This window comes from Seriola aureovittata, chromosome 3, assembly GCF_021018895.1.
Source record: "Seriola aureovittata isolate HTS-2021-v1 ecotype China chromosome 3, ASM2101889v1, whole genome shotgun sequence".
Lineage (NCBI taxonomy): Eukaryota > Metazoa > Chordata > Actinopteri > Carangiformes > Carangidae > Seriola > Seriola aureovittata.
Genome location: NC_079366.1, coordinates 22,559,887 through 22,586,398, shown reverse-complemented (window position 1 = coordinate 22,586,398; position 26,512 = coordinate 22,559,887). Strand labels below are relative to the sequence as shown.

At 39.2% G+C, this 26,512-nt stretch overlaps 1 protein-coding gene across 4 annotated transcripts in view; it reads left to right on the top strand.

Annotated features, from left to right (window-relative positions):
* The window catches only part of lrba (LPS responsive beige-like anchor protein), a 196,000-nt gene that overhangs the window by 157,948 nt on the left and 11,540 nt on the right, over nt 1-26,512 (top strand). For 3 of the 4 annotated variants that reach the window (XM_056371486.1, XM_056371485.1, XM_056371483.1), the window contains 9 exons: nt 33-200; nt 5,867-5,956; nt 7,839-8,031; nt 9,655-9,720; nt 11,412-11,567; nt 14,153-14,320; nt 18,275-18,376; nt 18,518-18,714; nt 22,390-22,541. In XM_056371486.1, coding sequence (XP_056227461.1) covers nt 33-200; nt 5,867-5,956; nt 7,839-8,031; nt 9,655-9,720; nt 11,412-11,567; nt 14,153-14,320; nt 18,275-18,376; nt 18,518-18,714; nt 22,390-22,541 — 1,292 coding nt within the window. The remainder of the gene's footprint in view (nt 1-32; nt 201-5,866; nt 5,957-7,838; nt 8,032-9,654; nt 9,721-11,411; nt 11,568-14,152; nt 14,321-18,274; nt 18,377-18,517; nt 18,715-22,389; nt 22,542-26,512) is intronic. The other variant, XM_056371484.1, reaches the window with a different exon arrangement.

The following is a 26,512-nucleotide window of genomic DNA, read 5'->3' as shown; positions in this document are numbered from 1 at the left end:
TCCTGATCCTCTGTCCTCTCTTCCATTTACAGGCTCTGGAGAGCGAGTTCGTGTCCTGCCAGCTCCACCAGTGGATCGATCTGATATTTGGCTACAAGCAGCAGGGTCCCGAAGCCACGAGAGCCCTAAATGTTTTCTATTATCTGACCTATGAAGGCGCAGTCAACCTCAGCTCCATCAACGACCCCATGCTCAGAGAGGTGAGGCTGCTACGTGACACAATACATGTACACACACTTTAATGCACGTTTATGTACCGCCTGGCTGATTTAATTCACTTGGCAGATCCTGCTGAGTAAGTGGAAAATACCATATTACAGTAAGTACACTTGAGTATTAGCACTCTCAAATCGATGCTTAATCTTCCTATATTATAAAAGCATCTGTCCATTCTCTGCATCTGTATTTCATGATGATTTTTGATGCCATTAGCCATGTTAAATTGTTTGTAGAATGGCATGGGAGAGCTAAGCTAACAATCCATTGGCAGGTATTGCTGAGCTGAGTCTTTCCCCTGTGTGACACCTCTGAAAGCACTCCACCAAGTGTTCCACTTTAACGCCTTAAAACCTCCTCCTTGGCTTTCATTCATTATTCATCCCCCTCACTTTGAACTGCTGCGCACGCGAGCTGCACTGGCCTGCCCGACAGCAAACACACAAAACACTGAAAAGAAAAACACAGCTAGCTTGCCCACAGCCAAACACCAGCCTGACAACTTCACCAATCTGCTGTAAAAGGCAGCTAGCCAGCAGCAGACCAATCTTTGCGGTGGCTAAAAATGGCACGTATCCTATTTTTATTCTTGTCAGCATATACTCACATGGCTTTATACGGGGTTTCTCTTGAGATAATTTCAGTGAAGTAAAACTGGATTCTTACTGTCAGTGTTTGGCTATAAAAACCAAAGTAAGAGGAGATTTGGAAACATGGCGACATCATTACAACAAAGTCTGGAAGGCAAGAAAGATAATCGGTCACACAGGTTGTAAACATGCCAACAGTTTAACCAGATTATTGAAAAATCTTTAATTAAAGGTAAAAACAACAAGACTAGGTCAAAACCTATGGCCGGACCATGTGTGTTTAGGAGGACATACTTCTTTGTTGTGGAACCTCTGAAAATAACTGATGTTCTCGTGTTATATTTGCATTCTGCCTGGTGTCGGCCAGTTTTATCCCTTTATCTGTTTGTTTCTCTCAGTCAGTCACAGACATTCGTGTTTATAGGCCTGGCCTCTCTGTTGTGGTCCAGGCAAAACAGCAAGACAGCTTGTGTCTCTTGCCCCATTTGACTTTGTTGTAGAAATATTGCTGCGTTCCCTTATGTTAGCAATTAAAGTGGAGAGTACAATGTTATTATTACCAATAGGAAGAATGGACAAAACAATGAAAACAAGACACAAGTTGTAGTAAATCAGAATTATCCTTTAAGCAAAGATCCTCATAGCAGTGAGGTATAAATGGAAATGAGATCAGTGTCTATCAAACGGCTGAAATGCGTTTTGCCTCCACTGTTCTGCTGCCCTTCATGCTCAGTGACTGGAGCATCACGGGCACCAGGGGTAGTTCCTTGATTTATCACCTCATTCACCCTAATTCCCATCCAGATGTGGTTTGGCCTTTAGCTACACACACACACACACACACACACACACACACACACACACATACACACACACGCACGCACACATGCAGATTCATTACCATGGTGCACTGGTCATTTCCACACGCAGTCTGAGCCCATTACCCACTCTACTGGTCAACACACACACACACACACACACACACACAAACACACAGGCACACTCACCACAAAATTGGATCACTGGTACAGCGACCATGGGATGGATAAATCCACATACATAAAGGCCATCATCAGAGTCAGGTGCTTGTGATGTGAGTGGTACTAATGAGTACAGGAATGTAGATTTCGGATATGCATGTGTAGCATTTTCAATAAATCATGAATTGTGTTACATTTTGTGGGAAACCTGCTGCATTACTTTACAGCAAAAATGAAAGAAAATGCTGTTGTTTCCTCTTGTAAATTAAGTAAATTATGTGTGAAATATGAAGCAGTGAGAGCAGCAATGTTTGTTTCACTCTTTAGACATGAAAAAAGAGAGCGTTTGTTGTTTTCTCCCCCCGCTCCCCCCTCTGATGCTGTGAGTCCAATCTGCTGGATTTCACCTTCGAATTCGCCGTCAGTCTGAGCACTTTAATTAGTTAAATAAACCAAAGCAGTGTTATCCCTGTGAGCTGAGCCAAGGCTCTCCTTCAACTGTGTTTGTGCGGAAGGAAGCATGCCCTGTCTGTGCAGAAGGTGGAAACAGAGTTCCAGGCCTGGGCCTTGTCATAGCTGGAAGCTGGGGGTGGCTGAGGGCTGCAGGAGCTTTGAGACTGAGGGCTTTGGGTTTGAAAGTGTCCCCAGAGTCTGCCATTACTGAGTGACAACTGTTTCAGCCTGAGCTGTGGTCTGGGCAAGGCTAGGCCACATTAGGACAGGCCCCGGGGCTGTTCAATGTCAGGGGGATGGGTCACAGACTGTGTGTGTGTGTGTGTGTGTGTGTGTGTGTGTGTGTGTGTGTGTGTGTGTATGTTTGGGTCGGAAAGGTAGTAGATTGGGGCAGGCAGTTCTGTATTCCTGGTTGGCCAATTCTGTATTCCTGCCACGCTGTTTGGCAACCGCTAACTCCCGCCCGCTGCAACCAACCTCACATACACAAATACACACAGACTCCAGAGATTTGTATGGATCATACCTTGATATGTTTGTATGTACATATTGTATGTATACATGCATTCACTGGTATGTGTATACCTTTGTATATTTATGTGTGCTCATCAGCATAAATGCACATGGCTGTGTGTTTATGTGTGCATTTCTGCTCTGGGGAGAAAGTTTGGAATATTTCAGCACAGATTAGGGAATGCTGTGGAGACCACTGCTGTGTTTTTCAAAACCATGATTACTTCCTGTCCTGCCTCCGCCGCAAGTCAAGAGAGCTGTGTGTGTGCAGATGCATTTATGCATTTGTGTGTGCAACCTTGTGCATGGCATTCACAGACATCTGTGTTGCTTCTCAGTGTATAAAGAGAAACACACCCTGTGTTGCCTTCTCTTCGTTGTACAGGGCTTCCCCTCTTTCACATGTGATTATGGAAAATCCCACAGCCTCTTACACCAGTAACAAAACACAGAGCCCCGTCTGAATTGTATAGTGTGTGCGTAATTCGGCAGAAGACGGGAAATATACCCACGCGAGTGAACCTGCTTTGACACTCAGCCAAAGTCATTCACCAAACACAAGGCCCACTGGTTTATTTTCTTTGGACAATATGCCCTTCACTGCATTTTCCTTTTTTTTCTTTCTTTTTGTTAAGTAGGGACATCTAAAGCTGAAGATGCAGAATATGCTGCTACGCTGATTGTCAGAGATACAAGGCCATTATAGTTCTGTTCATAGAGTCAGTGTTGTTGTTGGGTCGATTTGCATAAAAAACAGCATGTTTTACATGGAGATCCATCTTGTCGAGTGGCTGAGTAAATCAAAGAGCAGGCTGGGACATCTGAGCCGAGGGCGTCTCAGCCATTTAAATGTATAGAATATAGAAAACCTTCATCAGACATGGGCCAGCGCCCCCAAAAGAGATTGGCCTTGTGGATGGCCCTTCATATAATCACCTGAGCATCGCTTTGGCATATAGGGAGAGGACATGCTGACCTAGACTCAGCCACTTTCCAACGTTCCACAGCCTCATAAATGTCAGAGCTGAACTTAATGAAGATAGGTTGAGTGGCTCTGAGGAGCCTCTTCTTCACATTAGCTTAAGCAAAATGCTGGGCTCTGCGGGCAGTGGAGAGGGGAGGCACTTTGACCTTGAATGATACACTGATGTCCTCTCACTAACAGACCAACTGTGGATGAGATGGAAAATGTTACGATTCTCTGTCATGATCAGTGACAGTGATCACGTGCTGTTGTGATCTTTGAGGGTCTTTACTTAAAAAACAAAAATTCTTTTTAGTCATTATCATGGTAAGCAAACCTAATCCTTATCATGTATCTTGTCTTAACTTATCACGTGCTTTTATTCTTTAGACTGTGTAATTAGGCCGAGTGGTGAATTTACACTCTCCCATACAGTGGAGGATTTCATCTTATTGTTATTCTCAGACAGAATGATTAATGCAGGTAAAAAAAGGGAGAATCAAAAGAAAAGTTCAAAACTTGCAGAATGACATAAACGTTTAATAGAGTAGATGACAAGAGAAGAATATGATCTCCTCTGTCTTATAGTTCTGAATGGACAATTTTGGTGTCTGATTATTGAACCCAAAGAATCAGAATCTTGTAGAAGACAGTTGAGATCTCTCCCTCTCCTCGCCTCTCTGGTCTCTGGTTAGTTTCAGACAATGGGTAAGAGCAGACTAACTTCCCAACCTTTTTTCTCATGGAAATACCATATGCAGGCCTCAGCTATGAGCTCATTCTCGCAGGCCTCGCCAAGTCAGGCTCAAACGTCTCAGCCTACACACACAAGCTGTCACTCCCACACAGCCAGTCACAGTGCACACCAACATACTGACAGGTCTGTCATAATTTTGTGCTGGCCCTTTTCTCTCTGCCGGTCCCTTTTATAAACCATCTATCATACTATATCTGTTTCACGCTATGATGATTTTTGTAATTTCTGCTTAACGTTTTTGTACAAACTTCTGCTGACTCTTTCTTATATTCAGTTGATTTCTGCACTTTGTGTTTTTAGGATGTTTTTTTAAAATAGAAATATTAAAGCTTTTTATCTTTGCGCCTGCACATGCCCACATTTTCTTTTGTAGATTTTATTTTTAATAAAATGTTTTAATGTTTCTTCTTCTTTCTCTTCCTAGATTTTATTGGATATAGAAATAGAAGTTTCTTCTTTCCTAAATCACATTAAAATAAAGCAAAAAAAAAAAAAATGAATGCACTTATGATAGCCAATAATGTTAGCATTGCTGTAACAATTATTTGCTTGATCCATTAGTTAATTAGTTAATCAACACAAAACTTCTCTTCCTTTTTCTTTTTTTGCAATCTAAAACAATAGTATGGTAATGTAGAGGAGGGGGATATATTGCCATAGCCGTGTACATCCATACACTGCTGTGGGTGTGTTCCATCCTGTGCTGGCTGGCCTGACAGTGAGCTGTGTGATGATGTCCAGAAGCTGCTCGGCCGGCGTCTGCTTTGACATTTATGGTCCTATACCTCTTCATTAACACCACCTAACCAGCCAACAAGCCCGCCTGTCCCAGCCCTCCTCTGATTCTGTGTGTGGCTGTGGAGGATAGATTGATGTGTGTGTGTGTGTGTGTGTGTGTGTGTGTGTGTGTGTGTGTGTGTGTGTGTGTGTGTGTGTGTGTGTGTGTGTGTGTGTGGTGTGTGTGTGTGTGTGTGTGTGTGTGTGTGTGTGTGTGTGTGTGTGTGTGTGTGTGTGTGTGTGTGTGTGTGTGTGTGTGTGTGTGTGTGTGTGTGTGTGTGTGTGTGTGTGTGTGTGTGTGTGTGTGTGTGTTGTGTGTGTGTGTGTGAGAAAAAGCATGTTGAACATGAGCATTTTTTTTCTTCTTTTTCGTTCATTTCTCTCCATTTTCCTGTTGTTTAAATACAATATTGTTAGATTGGTGTAGCCTTTATCAGATAATGATGTGATCTTAGGAAATGTGTGATCATGTTAGACATATAAACTGTATTTTTTTTTTTTTTTTTTTTTTTTTTACATTAGCACTCATTTGACTTACAATGATGCAACAAAAATCTAAATAAAATGAAAAAGGCTAAACTCTTTTCTTCTCTCCTTCCTCTCTTTTCTCCCTCAGGCTGTGGAGTCTCAAATTAGGAGTTTTGGACAGACCCCCTGCCAGTTGCTCATTGAGCCACACCCACCCAGAAGCTCAGCCATGCAAGTGGTGAGTGATGCACACACATATATGCAAACAGATAATCTAAGAAACACACACACCACTGTGCTTATAATGCTCCAGTCTGAAAATACTATGATGGATCAGAAGCCAACACAGCTACAGTATCAGCTCTTGTGCTGCCTGTTTAACGCCGTCTCTGATTCCTGGGTCTGTCCTGATGTTGGCACTCTGCTTCACATAAGTCTCAATTTTTTTGGCTCATTCTTTTCATCCCTCATATGCCTCCTGTCCTCTCTTTCCCCATCTAAAATTGTGGGAAAATAAAGTCTTGGGTTTGAAAGCATCTCCTCTCTCATCATTAGTGAGGTGTGTGTGAAAGGGAAAGATCACAAGCATTCGTGTGCATGTGTGTTTAGTAAAAGGTTTGCGGGAAAGGCACAGCTCCTGGCAGGAAACCTGGGTCTGTGCCAGATTTTCAACCTGAGCTAGAAGCAGAGGAGATCAGCGAAGGAGAGCAATGAGCAGCAGTCCTGAAGGCACGGCTTTTTAAGGGCCAAGGAGTGCAGTCAGGGTGCCTGCTTGTGATGGACCAAGGCCCCATGAGTCCCTATTAGTGTGGTGTCCCTGTGGCGCTGACAGCTGGCTGTAGACCACCACCCAGCGCACACATGTACACACAGACACAAACTCAGACTGGTGCTTTGAATCCGCCTCACTTACTGTATTGGCAAATTCCTCTGAAATGTTTTTATTTTTACTCCACCACATATAGTTTTCAAACATAATATTCAGACGCCATAATTCAGTCTCATTTTGAACCCTTGCCGCAGCTCCATATTCCATCAGAACACCCTGTTCTCTTTTGCTTTTACGTGTTCTTGCTCTTTGCTTTCTTTCCATCCTCTCGCATGTGAGTGTGTTGTCAGAGTGTCGGCATCTGCCCATGCTGGTGGTAATGATACTGTCAGTACGTCTGGTTAGCTGTCAGACACACCGGATTTACTCAGGTCTGTTCCTGATGTTAAACACTGATGTTCTTCTTCTTTACACGCAAGGAGGAAAATGGCTCTGTGTTAGAGCTGCTTAGTACAAACACTCTGTAAATGGCTCTATGTAAGCTCCTGTCTAACCGGAGGAAACACTCTGATAGGTCAATGAAATCTCTTTTTTTTTGTTATGACTATTTTGTAGTCGGTGTTTCTTACTGTGAATAAGTAAAGAGCTGAAATCTAATGTAACGTATATTATTTTTATGAGCATTTATACTTTTTGCATACTATAAAATGTAGAAGTAGTGCTGAAACGACAAATTAGTCAATAACAATATAGATAATCAATTAATCATTAAAGTCATGTAATAGGCCAAACATCTTCTGCTTTCAGGTTCTCCAATGTTGGTATTAGCTTCTTTTCTCCATCATTGTAATTTGAATGTGTTTGGGATTTTTGAATCAAAATAAGTACCTGTGATTTTTACAGTTTCTTTTGACAGTTTTTAGTAAAAAAAAAAATAGATTAATAGATAGATAGATAGATTAGAGATAGATTTATAGTAAACTCATCATTAAATTATTTGTCAAATTAATCGATAATGAATATAATAATATAATTGTTAAACCTCCAAGCTGAATCAGTTTAGTCGTCCTGTCTTTCCTGCAATGTTTCTTCAAAACCAACCTCCTGCCTTTTCTGTTCAAACTTTATAACAAACTCTTTTTCCTAGCTTGTCTGTGCTGCTGAAATGCTGCTTACTTCTGTCCTTCTCAAGCTTCCTAACTTTCTGTCTTTTCCTTCTCTTTCCTCCCTCTCCCTCTGTTTTTTCCTCGCTAACACCGACTGTGGCTGCGTCCCTTCTCTTTTTTTCTTTTACTTTACTTTTCCACATCTCTTCTCCGCGTCCCGTTGTCCGTCCCGGGGGCCTGAACAGTATCTTCTCCTGCAGACCCCGCTGATGTTTACGGAGCAGATGCAGCAGGATGTTATCATGGTGTTGAAGTTCCCTTCAAACTCTCCTGTGACCCACGTAGCAGCCAACACTCAGCCGGGTCTAACGTCACCTGCCATCATCACTGTCACCGCCAACCGCCTCTTTGCTGTCAACAAATGGCATGGCCTGACAGGTGAGAGATTTAAGTCCATGCACACATACTGTATATTCATGTGGTGTCCCATCATTGTTTTTGTGCTATTAAAAGATATGTGCAATTAAAAGAATTTGCTCTGTGATTTTAAGCCGGTGCGATTCCGCATCATATTAACTTCAAGGGTATTTTATTCAGGTGAATATAATCTTTTGGTACCACAGAATTATTTTCACACTTCCTCTTTTCATCTCTCTGCTCCATACTTAGTGGTGTCTAATTAATCTGAGGATTGACCCGTCTCGTCTCTATGGGATAGACGTTGATTTGGGAGACAGTTGACTGTGTCTACTGGATAGCAGTATCAAATGTGACACATGCAGCAGCCAGCATTAGGTCTCACGTCCACCTCCATACATCAGCCGCTCACTTCACAAAACCTTATTTACTCAACATCCATCCTACCCCGGAAGAAACATTAAATTTGATATCTGTGAATTTATTCGGATGAAGACTGATCGGTTTTCAGCAGAATACAACCTCATCCATGCGCACCACAGACCAGATGGATTAACCTAAATTGTTTAGTGAGCTGGCATAATAAATAAAGATTTTTCATGTTGCTGTTAGAAAAGCGAAAAAATGGAGATATGTGCAGATCCAAACTTGTGTTCAGGTGCAGAACAGGGAAGCACGTCAACAATAAAAAATTAAAAAAGATTCAAATTTTGTTCACGAGCAGATTGAAAGCAACACATTCACATTTAATGTTTTACTTGATGCAGCTAATATGCACAAGTTCTATTAAATTGAAATACTGTGTCAGTGTTTATGTTATGCTGTGATATCTAAATCAATACACTGGTGCAGAAACAATCAATAATCGATTAGTCGATCGTTAATCAACAGTTTTGGAGAGATTAAATGTTTAGGTCAACTTCTCAAATGTTAGAATTACTGTCTCTCTCTGGTTTATGTTATTATAAAGTGTCTGGGTTTTGGACTGTTGATCAGGCAGAACCAGCAATGTGAAGAGGTAATCCTGAGTGCTTTGAAATTGTGATGTTTTTTTCTGAAATTTTATAGGATGAAAATGTAAACATTAATTGTAAAGACTTAATCAGAGAAATAATCATCAGATTAATCCATAATGAGTACAATGGTTAGTTTCAGACGTCTGCTTAGGTTCTGGGACACTTTATAGTCTGAACAATTAATTGGTTAATCAAGAAAATAATCAAGCTGTTGATGGATGAAAATAATCATGAGTTGCAGTACATAAAACTAAATGAGCATTATTCGTTATTAATGGGCTGAAAAAAAATCCTATTTTATGTCCTGCTTTTACACTTGAATACAGAGAAGTCCGTTTTTTGAATCAGTTTACCAAAATGTGACAGCTGCCTGGAGCTAAAGTGACTTGGTTGTGCCAAGAGATGCATATTTTAGGCCACAGTAAGTGTAAGGAATCATTGTCTCTATGGCCTTGGTAGCTTTTTGACATAACTGATTTCTAATTCGTGGAAGAACTCGTGGGCCGGTAGGTGACACTGACTCTATGGTTATAATTTTCAGTGTGTTGTAATGAACCGAACCCCAGCGTCTACTTCACAAGGCCACACGATTACAATATTAATCCAGTCTGTCTTCTGCTCTTGTCAGGTCATCAGAGCTCAACGGTGCAGGACCAGCAGTACCAACTTCCTGTGGAAATTGACCCGCTGATAGGTATGCTGTCATTAATGACTGTAAAAGAATCCACACACATACATATTCTTTACATAGTGCAAGCTTAAATATGCATGGAATGATTTTTTTGTGTGGATTTATGTATGAATCCTGCTGGCATCTTGGTGACTCATGGCAGTCTGCAGTGCTGTGTCCCTGGACAGTAGATTAGAGTTGTTTCTCAGCCTCTGCCCCAGTTCACTCCTCATGATATAGCCCCTGCTCTCACACTAAACCATTTGCATGCAAATTGGAATGCAATGAGCTGTAGCCTAGGCCGGCATTTCATCATCAACTCCCCCTCTTTCTCCCTCTCCATCGTCCCCTCCCTCCCTCCCTTTCTGCATCCTCTTTGGTTTAATTTGAGCGGAGGGAAAGGACGCATGTCAGTGGAAATGAATATGAATGTGGTAATAATGTGTGATTGAGAATGCACGGCGGACGGCTGTCAGGACAATATGGGCGCCTCTCATCCTTCACGACTTGTTGATGAGCAGGAGAAGAGTGCCGAGCTGCAGTGATGTATGGGATGCACTGGCGGAGCAGGGAGAGACCAGCCACTTCTATCTGCTCCCGCCTTCGCCTCTGTCGATTTCCTGCAGCCGCTCACCGTCTCACATCTGCGAAGGGCGCTGTTCCTTCTCTGCGATTGTTGTGGTCACTCTTTGTCTCACCAGACCATTTCCATACACTTTGTTTTTTGTTTTTTTCTAGCACTTGACTACTGAAAGTAACCAAGCTTTATTTTCACATATTCATCTTTATTTGCACATACAGTGTTTCTCTTGGCCCCTCTGTACAGGCAGAATAAAGAAATCTTTGTCTGTGCATCAGTATTTATACACTGCATGTTTTATAGAAGCATTGCAGTGGGTGTATGGTGTCATTGAATACACATTTTTCAGGCAAATTCTATCCTTTAAATCTTTAATATTTTTTGTTTTGTTTTATCATGACACTGTTGTTTTCTCCTGTCTTAAGCACTAAAGCATAGATAATGTTCTAAATAATAAATTTTTGTCTTTGTGGGGGAGCCTGTGAGTGTTTTGGGGTCGGTTGAGGGGATTTTGTGCTTGTCAGTAATATATTTACACTGTTTGCATTCCTGGAGGAGTCTCAGCTAAACACAGTAAATTGAGGATGAGTGCTGAGCCAACTGTGGCTTTGGGGAATGTTAAAAATGGGTTGAAATATTAGTTGTAGCAGGTATACTGGACTTTCTCAGTGTCCATACTAAACAAGCTTTCCCGACACCTGTTCTGCAGCGCTTTTGACTCCAACAAATAAGAAATACTTCACAATGGACATATCTCTCTAGAAAAGAAAAAAGATACCACTTACTGAAGAGAGAATGTCAATAAATTTGCTTTGTAACTAACCATTGGCTCAATTACACAAGCAGGATGAATTTGCAGTGTGTGTTCTGACTTGAGTGGTGCACATATTTTGTGAAGAAAAAGCATGCTATCATTTGTCTGACTCTCACAGAAGTCTTGTATATTTATCCTCCAGGATTTTTCTTAGTATTCTCTCACAAATCTTTGCACTGTGAAACTTAAACAGAGATGCATCAGAGTGTGGGCCCTTTGAAAATAGCTGAGAGTATAGATGTTATAGATGTAACACTTTTCTGTCCATTTTCAACAGTCTTTTACTTTTACTCATTTTATTTTTACCCCTCTCCTCTCCAGCCAGTAACATGGGCGGTCACCGTCGCCAGATCTCAGACCTGCTGGACCAGAGCATTCAGATCAGCTCACAGTGTTTCATCATCACAGCCGACAACCGCTTCATCCTTCTGTGTGGCTTCTGGGACAAGAGCTTCCGGGTCTATTCCACTGACTCAGGTACTGCTTATCCCTAGCTGTTAATGTTGTCCCCTGAGGTTTCATATGATCAGGAAAATCACACAAAACTGCTTCTCTCCCAACTTTTTAAATATATACCACATCATGTCCAAACATCTTTATCGTAAACATGCATTAGCATAGGCCACTATTTCCATTCTGCAGATTCGTTATCATCATTGCGTCATTTCTCTTCTATTTAACATATGACATGAAACACTCACTGAACTATATGTATTTTCCGTCTCAACAAAAACCTAAAACGCATTTGTCGAAAACATGATTTGCCTGTGATGCTACATTTTTTAGGTTGGAAAAGAAAATAAATCCATGAAGGTGCACAGCCTGGTAGCTCTTAGTGACACATTCATTATGAATTGAGAGATACATGAAGCTACATGCCAGAAATAATGAAACTTGATTATTTGCTTAATAATGGCATGGACCCCAGAAGCTTTAATTGCAGTAGTATGAAGCTGCATGGTGCTATGAAACTGATGTTACATTCATGCCACTTAAAGCATGACACCTTTCTGTTTCTGTCTTGTGCCACTCTCAGGCCATGATGTCAACTCTGAACATCAGATGTCTCATAAACTCATAAGCAGATTGCATTGAAATATGAGGAACACATTAAAAGGATTAACCTTTTTAAAGTTAATGAAGCTCCATGGGCTTTCCTCTAGCACCATCCTCAGGACACACGTCTTCTTCTCCTGAGCCTCGCTAGTGAGGTTCTAAGACAGACAAAAAAAAAATCATCAGTATGTTTGTCCAACACTCTTGTATTATGTCATGTAATGAACATTGCAGCTGTTAGTAGCCTTTAGAATTGAAATATTTCAGATCATCAGTTCAATAAACAGTGCAGTTTACAGTCTCTGCTGTTTATGCTGAGCTTTACTGTACTGTGCTGTACTGTATTGTAGCTGTCCCAGTGCAATTGTTAAAAAATTACACAATTACTTGCTGCAGAAAGGCTCTCTTTATTTCCTCTTTATTTTGCCAGTTGAAGGCATGTCTGCTGTCAACACTTCATTGTAGCTGCATATAAAATCAGCTGTTTGGTTTAACAGTTGAACTGCATCATTTCTTTGAGATACTTTCAGCTGCAGCACATAACTCTGTTCTCAGGCTTGAAGCCATAGTGTTAAGTTATTGTTTTAATTTAGTGAAGTCCAGTTTGATTTCTTCTGAGTACAGGGTTTATAAAAGATGGGAAAAACATATCACATAAATATTGGTTACCTTAATGTTCACCCACTTTGAATATACTGTACAGTCCTTCACAGTGGTATCGTGTGTCTGATACTCGCATACACACAGATGAATGCAGACATTTTGCACACACAGCACACACAGCACACACACATACACAGGCGCCATCAGGTCAGGGGTCCTAAATGAAACTGTCTGAAGCTTCATCTCTGTACCCGGCTCCTCAACTCTTCTCCCCAGCCCCATTCAGAATCCTACACACATCTATACAACAAACCCCGATTCAATTTCTGCAGGCCAGGCCCTCCCTGTCTTTTAATGGAGGAGGGAGGGAAGGAGGGATGGGGGCACAGAGATAGCTCTATTGTGTGACTGCCACCGGGGTGTACGACTGGAACGTGAACACAGTTTAATCGCACACGCTCAACAGCTGCCACCAAGGGTCCCTAAAGCCCCCAGGTTAAAGAACTGAGGGATTTTATCAATTACAAGACTTGATTGGTACACATGCACAAAACACATAGCCTCATACGCATGCGTGCACACACATCCAATTTAATTTTTGTGTGTGTGTGTGTGTGTGTGTGTGTGTGTGTGGTGTGTGTGTGTGTGTGTGTGTGTGTGTGTGTGTGTGTGTGTGTGTGTGAGAATGAGTGTGAGTGTGAGAGCAGATTAGTGTTCAATATGAGGTTCATGGTAGCCATTATTGCTCCAGCCATCATTTCTTATTTTCAGTGTTTATAAAGATGTCAAACATTTTACATCTTTGATGTCTCTGTTCTTCTTTGGAAGTTTACTCAGTGACCCGCCCAGTTTCATAGTAATCCTCATCTTTTCACTGAGGTATGGCTCAATTATCCAATGGACAGTGATTTTGACTCCTAGACAGAAATGTCATGTGTTGCAAACTATTCACTGTTTGACTGCAGAGGTCACACTATGAGGAGCGTAATGAGTATTAGACAGCTAGACAGTGGAGCTGTGGTCTGGAAATCTGACAGCAATTAGCCTCTTTATATATACACATGGAGCGCACTGCATGTGTGTGGACACACACACACACTGACTCATACGCACAGAGTTGGAACAAATATTTATTCTTGTCTGGGAATTAGTAGAGGTCTGATCTTGTAGTACAACTAGCCAAGCAGACACATGATCAACAAACACATGGTGTGGAGTTCAAAGGAATATCCATTTATAATCTACAAATTTATGACTAATTTACTAATTATATATATGTGTGTGTATATATGTATGTGTATATATATATATATGTGTGTGTGTGTTATTATTATATTGTGTATAATGCCCTGTTTGTAGACAAATGAATATTGATACTTGCGAACATCTGTGTGCTTTTGCAGGCAAACTGACTCAGATAGTATTTGGGCATCGTGACGTGGTGACGTGTCTGGCTCGCTCTGAGTCGTACATTGGAGGAGACTGCTACGTCCTGTCAGGCTCTAGAGATGCCACCCTGCTGCTGTGGTACTGGAACGGAAAGCACAGCAGCATTGGAGAGAGCCCAGGCAGTAAGTATAAGTACACTGGCAAACCTGCCTGATATGTGAACACACACACACACACACACGGGTATTCTCAGAGTGCTCGCTCTCCCAGACAGTTCTGACTCTGTGATTTACGGCCTCCTTCTGTAAAGTAACAACTAGTTTCGTCTGACCAGGCCAGGCCTCCTGCATACAGATTGGATTTCGCAGTTCTGTCACACCAGGAACAGCTTTCGATAATGTGTTTGAGATTGTGTGTGGGTTTCTGAGACCAGATATTGTGTGCGTGTGTTTATATATATATATGTGTGTGTGTGTGTGTGTGTGAGAGAGAGAGAGAGAGAAGGAATCTGTCTTTAATGTGAGTGAAAGTGAGAGCCACTTAGAGACGTTAAATGTGATGTTGGGGGTCGTCGACCAGCACGTGAAAGTTCACCACCATCTGAGGGCCACGGGGTCACGCTAGTCGATAAAAGTGAAAAATGTCTCGGGCCTCCCTTATGTTACCATAACATATGGCATTAGCCATGATCAAAGCGTTGGACACACATTGCTCAGTACTTAGCCTCCTCTGTGCTAATTTGGTCAGCTTAGATCAATGTACATGTTGTTAAGTGATCCATTACAAATGGGCTGAAATTTATGACAAATTGTGATTTGGTTAATAAGCCACACTGGTTTTTGATTTGGGGGACAGATTATTGTTTGTCACTTACCTCATGTACGCTGATGTGGGACGTTGGAATCCAGAGAAAAAGTTTTCTTCTCGCAAGTTAATTGTTAAGAATTTTGAAACTTTTTCTAAAGAAAGAATAAATATTTCTGTGAGTTGAAAAATAGGGTAATATAAACCACATTATTATTCTCTGGTCTCATTTTGTATTATTTATTTCTATTTTTTGCTCACTTTATTTTTCTCAACAGAGAACATAACAAGTAGAGACAGATTTTATTTTATCAGCTGATGTTTCAGCAAAACTGTGTCTGTTTCAGAGCTTTGTTGTTGTCACTGTCACAGCCTACAAGTTGTTTACTGAATTTGACTGAATATTGCGAGTTTACACTAAAGTTTATATTAACTAGCTCAAATAATGACATCGTGCTATACTCTACTTCTAAAATATAACAATTTAACTACAGCTTCATAAAAACAGATTGTATTTTGATTGATTCATGGAATTATCTTGCTAAAGTGGTTGTGTGTGTGTGTGTGTGTGTGTGTGTGTGTGTGTGTGTGTGTGTGTGTGTGTGTGTGTGTGTGTGTGTGTATATAAGAGAGAGAGTGAGTGAGTGAATGAGTTAGTACCCATGCATGTGTTGTACATGTTCTTGTAAGCGTGTGTGTGTGTGTGTGTGTGTGTTGTGTGTGTGTGTGTGTCAGTCTAACCTCAGTTGGCTCAATGCAGTTACCACGCTGTAGCTAGAGAAGCAGACAAAGCAGTTGTCATCCCAACCCCTCACCGCCACAATGTGATGCTCCATTGCCCCAGACCACAGGAGGCTCTTCCAGACATGAGGCTCTGCTGTAGACACACACACACACTCACACACTCACCCTCACATGTATTCACAAAATATATACAGACAGCAGACTTTTCTTTATTCCTCTTCCAAAAAATGAAACACTTTCAAGCTTAAGTCTCCACATACACTTGTATAGGAGCACGCACACACACACATTCCTTTTCATGCATAATCCTCTGTGAATATCCCACACACTTCATAAGCTTGACACAAATGCCTCTGAATGGCTGATATGCACATGTACACGCTGACCTACACTGGCTTGAAAACATGTTTTCACAGACACCACTGCCATCTGCTGGTCACTGCCAAGGTGACACTTGTTAGTGACCTCAGTTGTTTTTGTTGTTTTGAATGGACTGAACACCCTGAAGTGATGAAGATGAACATTTTCTTTTAGTTATTAAAGCACCAGCAATATTTATGTATAGATTTTTTCCATCATAAATGTTTTAAATAGAACACATGTACACACCATCATGTATTTATTTATTTATAGACACACACACACACACACACACACAACACACACACACACACACACACACAACTACTTTTTCCACACTCGTCCAGACAGTTGATACCCTCCTCAGTGTCCCAGCTTAAGTCATATACAGGTATAATACTGTAATCAGATGCAGCCCTGGTTCAAAAATAAATGGCAGGTAGAGGCTCAAAAGGTTAAGAGATCCAGCAATATATCAGCTTTATTGATTCTGTCTGAACAAAGTGGAACATCATTCTTAAATCCCCAGGCTTGTAGGGCCTAACTTAGCTTTGCCCACCTCGTTTGACCAGTGTTTGTGCTGCTGGTGTTGATTTTCAAAGAGGACGTAAGGAGTTTAAAACAGTCCACTAGCATGAAAACAGGTTACGTCAGTAATTAGTACACAGTAGGGTTTTTTTGTTTGTTTTCTTTGTTTTGCTTTACGGTTTTGATCATTAATCTCTTCGGTGTGAATATCCCATTCCAATTTGAACATGGATTATTTGAATTTCTTTTATTAATAATTTCAATTTCCGAACAAGTTATTTTTCAGTCACAATCAGTTTATTGATTTAGGTATCCCCTTGGATCCAGTGATCTTATTAAATTGAAACACTGATGCAGTCTTCACATGTGACAGGAGTTAAACTTGCCCTCTAGTTTGCCTTTTTACAAGGGTTCAGTGAGCAGTGTGTTCTGTATATATATAGAGTCTTGCTGCTAAATCTAATTAAGGCTTAACAGTAGCTGTGGCCTTTATGAAAAAGTATCTGCCTTGTTAGTGAACCTGTATTGAGTTTTATGTCATATAATTGAATTAAAGAGAGAAACTGCATTAACAAACTCTAAACCATATTTGAAACTACTACAGTATATCACAAAAATATTGTATATTGCTGGGTTTTATTGTAGGAAAGGAAATTTTATTTTCTGTATTACTTAAATTACATCCACACTAACCCTAAAGCCATTTTGGATTGGTATACAAATATTTGTCGAGTAGTGTTATCAAGGATTTAAACATAAATCATGTACTGAGTGTCACTGCTGTGTGCCTCTTTTTGAGCTGAACTTGACCTCTAGCAGAAGAAGATGGGGTCACTAAAGACAAGGACCCCTCCCTGAGCAATAAACCCCTGATGAACTCCATGCTCCAGTTCAGGGATGCTGCCTCACTACTGGCCACTGAACACACATATTCACAGCTCTGTTGGCCTCCACAGTTTTCACACTACAATAGGAATAAAAGTTTGGAAACAGCATCTGTCGGCCATCGATCCATCTACATTTGTTGTAGTAATGCAGAAAAGTCCAAACTCCATGCAAGTGTGCATTTGTGTGTAATTGTGTGTGCATGTGCTTACAGACAGAGAAGTAGAGAGCGATTTTGTTTTGTCGCTCGCCCTGACAGCTCAAACCAAAACAAAATCACACAAACTTCATGACTTGGACCATAACACACTCTCGCTCCCTCTGGCTCTGCTTCTCTGTCTAATGCAGAAACATCTGGATCCAGTGAAGGCGGTCATGGGGAGAAGGTTTTAAAGATAGGGAGAGGCGGTGGGTGACAAGTGCTAGAGAGGGAGAGTGAATGAGGGGAGAAATGTGTTTGCAGGATAACAGGCTCAAAGTCTGTGAAACAAGGAACAATACAGATGCTTCCATGAAAAAGGAAAATATAAAAATAGAGCTTAACAACTTAATGACATTTTGGTTTTTGTGTTTAATTTTATACATCATTGTGTTTCTGTCTTTTCAAATAGTTGTGCAAAATGCTTTTTACATGACTGAATTGCTTTTATGCACTAATCTTATTTTTAATTTCATTAGTCAGCACTACAGTGTAAAGAATGGGGAAATTAGGATTTTTTGCTTTTTACTCCCTCTAGTGACCAAATGTGGTTATACACTTTTTTGTGTTGCTGTTGTTGGTGATATACAGACCTGTTTTGTTTATGTTTCCCCAGCAGAGTTCACCACACCACGGGCCATCTTAACAGGCCATGACTGTGAGGTGACATGTGCAAGTGTATGTGCCGAGCTGGGTCTTGTCATCAGTGGCTGCAAAGGTAAGATTGTGTGTTTGCCTGAGTAAATACATCCATAATCTAAATTTATACTTCACAACAAAAAGATTCACAAATATGGATGCCTGATAAAAGGGAGTACAAACTGACCTCCTCTTATTATGTTTTCTCATCTGTTTGCAGAGGGTCCTTGTCTGATCCATTCCATGAATGGGGACCTGCTGCGGACCCTGGAAGTCCCTGAGCGCTTCACACGGCCCCGCCTCATCCAGTCCTCCACCGAGGGACACTGCGTGATCTATTACGACAAGGGACAGTTTTGTCTCTTCAGTGTCAATGGCAAACTGCTGGGACACATGGAAATAGAAGACAGCATCAAGGTGAGGAAATGTAATTCTGCATGAGCATGCATGTGAAAGTGCCTGTGCATGTGTGTCTGCACCACATCAGTGTAAAAAGTCCTCTCACTGATTAATGCCTTTCTTATGTTTTGAGATCTGAGTAAGGGAAAGGTCGGCTCGCCTCAGGGCAAGCTATGGTTTCACATCTCTTTTATTCCCTCTCATAAGCATACACCAGAGGAAACGGTCCTTTTGATCCAGAGCCCTGTTGTCAGGTCAAATTGCGTCGGCAGCGGTGGTAGAGAACATTCCAAAGAAGTGGTCAACTTTGGACACCAACACCATTAACTACCCTCCAGCACAGGACGACACATTCCCCATTTCCCACATTTCCTCCCTCGTGGCTAGAGTGACACAAGATAGCGGCTACTGCCTTTGGTTTCCCGACCCGTTGTTTCCGGTTTGGCCTGGGAATTGTAAGCCAGCTCTGACAGACAGCCACACGCCTGTTTCCTATTAAGAAACCTCTCTCGTGCCCAGGCCTCTAACCTACCAACCAGCCTGCTCCTACATGAAGCCACAAATACAATGTAATATAGTATAAACACAAATATAACTTGTGTAGGACGTGATTAATGACCACACACAGTCAAATACTGACTGAGTGTACTGTGATTAGCTTGTATGCTTCAGAGCACTTTATTGCTTCTTTAAGAGAAATTAATGATGTCTTAGAAACTTGCAGAGGTTTGTGTTTTTATCAGAGTTCCCTGTAAGGATGTGAAGCTGTGACTTGGGAGCAGTACAGGCCACTGCTGGCCTTGCCATCTCTCCTCTGGTGCTGTAAATTCCAGCCATGTCAAATGGCATTAGGGAAATCCTAACATCTTTGAGTGAGGCTGTTAGAGTCTCAGCCCCCTCCTGCCTCACCCCCCATTAGCTCCACCCCCCTCGTCTGAAACTCCAGCAGTATTTAGTGCACTCATGTACATACCAGAATCTCCTTAGCCTTCAGAGCCTCAGCACAGTATGGCTCCTCGATAAATAAGTGTTTGTCCTGGCCTGCAGTATCCACTTAGAGAGAGACAGTAAAACTGAGAAAGAGAGAGAATGTATGCACTGTGAATTTATAAGGGTCTGAAGTCAGAGGTTAGATGACAGGCTAACAGTCGGCATCCTAGTCTAATAGCAGAATCGAATGACAGGAGCCATACTGAATGGATTACAGTCTTTTAAGTACTAGTATAACTCAGGCAGTGTAACCATTCCAGCGGTTTTTTCCCTGCCTGCGTCCATGTTACAGGGGGATTAACAGCACCATAAATTAAACTTTTTACCTTCCCGAGTCTCAGAATCCGCCCACCGTTCCCCGAAAGAAGTAGGAAATATGGGCTTCAAAAGTGCATGTGTTTCTGCTGCAGTCATTTTTTAGTCATCTGAGCCTGGGTAGCCATCTTAGCTCCCACAGAGCCATCGGCCATCTTGTTTGACCGCCCAGTGGCACAGGACTGATTTATAATGTCTGTCTGCAGCCTCCTACCTGGCCGGTCTGACATGTCTGCCAGCTCTCCTGCCTCCTGCTGGGCTGCACTAAGGTCATGGACTCTGTTAGTAGATACACAAAGTACATTAATAGAACACAGTAACTGGAAAAGTGGGCTTTTTTTCACATTTATTGTGCAATACAGCATCTGTTCATGGGGGATGTTGCAAGAACCAACTAGCTTCAATTAATGAAATTTAAAGCAGCACTAATAAATATTTTTATAGTAACAATGGGTTAAATGACTGTGTTACATGAAAGGGATTGCTTGTAGTGACAAGCCCACAAAGAATTATCATCCAGTTTCCCTCAGCTCAACAGACCATTTTAGGTTCTATCAGCTTGTTGTTTTGGTTTTATGGTCTTCAGCTATCCCGTTTTAGTTCACCTTCATTTCCAGCAGCATTAGGCGGTTTGCCAGTTAAACATCTCTAATAAAGCCACTGTACACTACCTGCCCAGTATCACGCAACAGAGACAGTTGGAGTAGCTGGTGAAAATATTTGAGCATTTGACAGCTGCACAGCCAGATGTTTTCCCCAGAGTTTCCATGAGTTGGTTGAGACCAAAACAGAGCTAAAAGGAGAGTGAATATTTGACCTCTATTCATCATGGGCCATAAATGCTAATGTTGTTGCTGGTTATACACATATGCAACAGCTAACTTGTATGCCATAACATAAAGGTGATTATACATCAATGTTATGTTTCTGACTCTGACTGTTCTGCTGCCCCCAGGTGGCCAAAAATCCAACCATTGCTGCTTTAAATTCAGTTTTTCAATATTGGGTAGCCATTGTATTGTATGTATAATGAATTCATATACACTGTAATTCAGTCCAAGTGCATTGATCATGATTGGCTGAATGGAGCATTATATTTATCACTGTTGTCAGATTAACTCTTAATGTTGATACACAAGACAATTACTGTACACACAAAGCAGACCCACACGACACAAATCAAAACAGCGCTGCACTCAGTCATGCTCCATTCCCAGCCATCTTGGATGATGATCTAACGTGGCAATTAGACTGGATTGATTCTGGAGTTCTCCTGCCAGTGAGTGCATCATTGTGTGCATGTTTTGTATGCGCCTGTCTGTGTGTGAGTGCCCTCACATGTGAGTTTGTGCCTATCTTAAGTGCGTGCATCATGAGAATAAGAAACAGATCTCATTTAATTCGGTGTGGTAGGAAATTCCACAAAGTGTTTTTTATACAAAACATTTGCCTAATTTAGGCTGCACTTTTTCTATGTCCAATCCAGTATGTGCTGGTCTTGAAGGGTTATTTATGTTTTCCTTAGTCAAGTTCCTGAAAATTACTTCAGAAGTGAAGTTGAAGTTTCATTTTCCCATTTAATATGAGCTTGATTCAACACACATGCTGCTGATGATTGAAGTGTCTCTTGCTGAATCACTGCAAAGCGGCTGCAGCTGAAAGACGGCTGACTTCGGTGTCATAAAACCACAAACAAGAAAGCTCTAAATTAGAGTCATTTGCTGCTTTTAGAACTCACATTTTGCCTCGTCATTTCATCAGCTACGGTTACTTGCTGATTGATGCTCCTGACTGTTTAAGTTTCAGCTTCCACTATGCACTGTGCACATAATAGACTCCAACACACGACTTGATTTGTGTACGTCTGATTCCCAGGGGACCCATTCAGCTGTTACAGTTTGCAGGAAAAGCAGATGAGACGAGTAAATCTCAGAGCCTCACTGTGGGGAGCCATCTTTGTTGCAAGTCAGTGTCTGTGTACAGAAAGCCCTTAAGGATAAGCGCCACTGACCTGGGATATTTTGTTGGATCACATGACCTCACAGTATGAGCTTTACTTTTGACATGAAAGATAAACTGGTCCCAGATCACCAGTCCTATTCGGAGACAATTTATGCTTGTGGTTCCAGATTGAATAGCTTTGCTGCTTTTTCTGTTGGTTTTTAGCATTGAAGGGCAGTTAACAGATGATCCAATGAGTCAGGCGGTGTAGTCACTGGGGCACCTCCCAATGATTCTTTACCACTGGAAAACTATAACCAATTTCAAACTCTTATATAATGTAAAAGTTGTAATGTGTGTGACTTAAAGGAAGAAAATGATAAAAAGGAAATTCTCAGGCCCATTAAACTGATAAGTATGACCTTTTTCTCTGTTTTTCTTTGGTAGGCCATGCTTCTCAGTCGTGATGGCCAATATCTGCTAACAGGTGGAGATGGAGGTGTAGTATCTGTCTGGCAGGTCCACAACCTCAAGCAGCTCTTCACCTACCCTGGCTGTGATGCAGGAATCCGATCCATGGCCATGTCGCATGACCAAAGGTAACAAGCACACGCATAAACACGTGCATACAAAAAAATTATGAATGGCTGCAAATAGTGGTAGAAAAAGACAACAATGGAAGGATTGGTGTGCTTAAAGCAAGACTATTTACAATTACTTTTGAAACATTAAATCATAATTTTTTCCTCCTTACAAATAAAAAAAGGTGAATTTATAAATTATAAAATGTAAATATGTAAATATAAAACACCTTCCAAAAATACAAAAAGTAAATGTGCAAATTCACAAAAATGTCTTTCAAATATAAACCAAATTTGCAAATACACGAAAAAATGATCTGTGAATACATTCAATTCATTTACAAATAAATGAAAAGCATTTGTGAATATCTACGTTTACAACTTTGAAACAGACATTTGTTAATCAATTTTCTATTTGTGAAAAGAAAAAGCATTTGTGTATCTCAACTCTACGCTTGTGGATTTCTTTACTATGACTTTTTATTCCTTACTATTTTATGATGTTTTATGCCTTACTATACTATGTAGTTTTTATGGCTTTTTAGCCTTACTATGCTAAGACGTTTTTATGACATTTATGCCTTACTATACTATGAAGCTTTTATGACTTTTTATGCCTTACTACTATGACATTTTTATGACATTTTTATTACTTACTATACATGACGTTTTTTTACCGTACTATAATATGACGTTTTTATGTCTTACTATACTATGATGTTTCTGTGACATTTTTTTACCTTACTATACCTATGACATTTTATGCCTTACTCTACTATGACGTTTTTATGACTTATTATACTATGTCGTTTTTATTACTTTTTATGCCTCTAATATACTATGTCGTTTTCATGACTTTTTATGCCTTACTATAATATTTCGTTTATATGGCTTTTTATGCCTTACTATACTATGACGTTTTATTCCTTACTATACTATGACGTTTTCATGACGTTTTATGTCTTACTATAATATGACGTTTTTATGCCTTACTATACTATGAACTTTTTCTGACTTTTTATGCCTTAAAATACTATGAAATTTGTATGACTTTTTATGCCTTACTATACTATGACTTTTTAGGCCTTACTATACTATGACGTTTTAATGACTTTTTATGCCTTACTATACTATGACGTTTTTATGACTTTTTATGTCTTACTATGCTATGACGTTTTATTCCTTACTAAACTATGACTTTTTTATGGCTTTTTATACCTTACTATACTATGACTATTTATGCCTTACTATACTATGTCGTTTTTATTACTTTTTATGCCTCTAATATACTATGTCGTTTTCATGACTTTTTATGCCTTACTATAATATTTCGTTTATATGGCTTTTTATTCCTTACTATACTATGACGTTTTCATGACGTTTTATGTCTTACTATAATATGACGTTTTTATGCCTTACTATACTATGAACTTTTTCTGACTTTTTATGCCTTAAAATACTATGAAATTTGTATGACTTTTTATGCCTTACTATACTATGACTTTTTAGGCCTTACTATACTATGACGTTTTAATGACTTTTTATGCCTTACTATACTATGACGTTTTTATGACTTTTTATGTCTTACTATACTATGACGTTTTATTCCTTACTAAACTATGACTTTTTTATGGCTTTTTATACCTTACTATACTATGACTATTTATGCCTTACTATACTATGTCGTTTTTATTACTTTTTATGCCTTACTATACTATGACTTTTTACGCCTTACTATACTATGGCATTTTTATTACTTTTTATGCCTTACTATACTATGACGTTTTTATGACTTTTTATGCCTTACTATACTATGACTTTTTTATGTCTTACTATACTATGTCGTTTTTATGACTTTTTATGCCTTACTATACTATGACGTTTTAATGACTTTTTATGCCTTACTATTCTATGTCATTTTTATGACTTTTTATGCCTTACTATACTATGACTATTTATGCCTTACTATACTATGACTTTTAATAACTTTTTATGCCTTACTATACTATGACGTTTTTATGGCTTTTTATGCCTTAAAATACTATGAAATTTTTATGACTTTTTATGCTTTACTATACTATGACTTTTTATGCCTTACTATACTATGACCTTTTTATAACTTTTTATGCCTTACTATACTATGACGTTTTAATGACTTTTTATGCCTTACTATACTATGACCTTTTTATAACTTTTTATGCCTTACTATACTATGACCTTTTTATAACTTTTTATGCCTTACTATACTATGACGTTTTAATGACTTTTTATGCCTTACTATACTATGACCTTTTTATAACTTTTTATGCCTTACTATACTATGACCTTTTTATAACTTTTTATGCCTTACTATACTATGACTTTTTATGCCTTACTATACTATGACGTTTTAATGACTTTTTATGCCTTACTATACTATGACCTTTTTATAACTTTTTATGCCTTACTATACTATGACTATTTATGCCTTACTATACTATGACGTTTTAATAACTTTTTATGCCTTACTATACTATGACGTTTTTATGGCTTTTTATGCCTTACTATACTATGTCGTTTTTATGACTTTTTATGCCTTAAAATACTATGAAATTTTTATGACTTTTTATGCTTTACTATACTATGACTTTTTATGCCTTACTATACTATGACGTTTTAATAACTTTTTATGCCTTACTATACTATGACGTTTTTATGGCTTTTTATGCCTTACTATACTATGTCGTTTTTATGACTTTTTATGCCTTAAAATACTATGAAATTTTTATGACTTTTTATGCCTTACTATACTATGACTTTTTATGCCTTACTATACTATGACTTTTTATGCCTTACTATACTATGACCTTTTTATGACTTTTTATGCCTTACTATACTATGACGTTTTAATGACTTTTTATGCCTTACTATACTATGAACTTTTTATGACTTTTTATGCCTTACTATACTATGGCGTTTTTATTACTTTTTATGCCTTACTATACTATGACTTTTTATTCCTTACTATACTATTTCATTTTCATGACTTATTATGCCTTACTATACTATGACCTTTTTATAACTTTTTATGCCTTACTATACTATGACTTTTTATGCCTTACTATACTATGACGTTTTAATTACTTTTTAATGCCTTACTATAGTATGACCTTTTTATGACTTTTTATGCCTTACTATACTATGACGTTTTATTCCTTACTATACTATGACGTTTTCATGACGTTTTATGTCTTACTATAATATGACGTTTTTATGCCTTACTATACTATGAACTTTTTCTGACTTTTTATGCCTTAAAATACTATGAAATTTGTATGACTTTTTATGCCTTACTATACTATGACTTTTTAGGCCTTTTTATGTCTTACTATACTATGACGTTTTATTCCTTACTAAACTATGACTTTTTTATGGCTTTTTATACCTTACTATACTATGACTATTTATGCCTTACTATACTATGTCGTTTTTATTACTTTTTATGCCTCTAATATACTATGTCGTTTTCATGACTTTTTATGCCTTACTATAATATTTCGTTTATATGGCTTTTTATTCCTTACTATACTATGACGTTTTCATGACGTTTTATGTCTTACTATAATATGACGTTTTTATGCCTTACTATACTATGAACTTTTTCTGACTTTTTATGCCTTAAAATACTATGAAATTTGTATGACTTTTTATGCCTTACTATACTATGACTTTTTAGGCCTTACTATACTATGACGTTTTAATGACTTTTTATGCCTTACTATAGTATGAACTTTTTATGACTTTTTATGCCTTACTATTCTATGTCGTTTTTATAACTTTTTATGCCTTACTATACTATGACTTTTTATGACTTTTTATGCCTTACTATACTATGACGTTTTAATGACTTTTTATGCCTTACTATACTATGACCTTTTTATAACTTTTTATGCCTTACTATACTATGACTATTTATGCCTTACTATACTATGACGTTTTAATAACTTTTT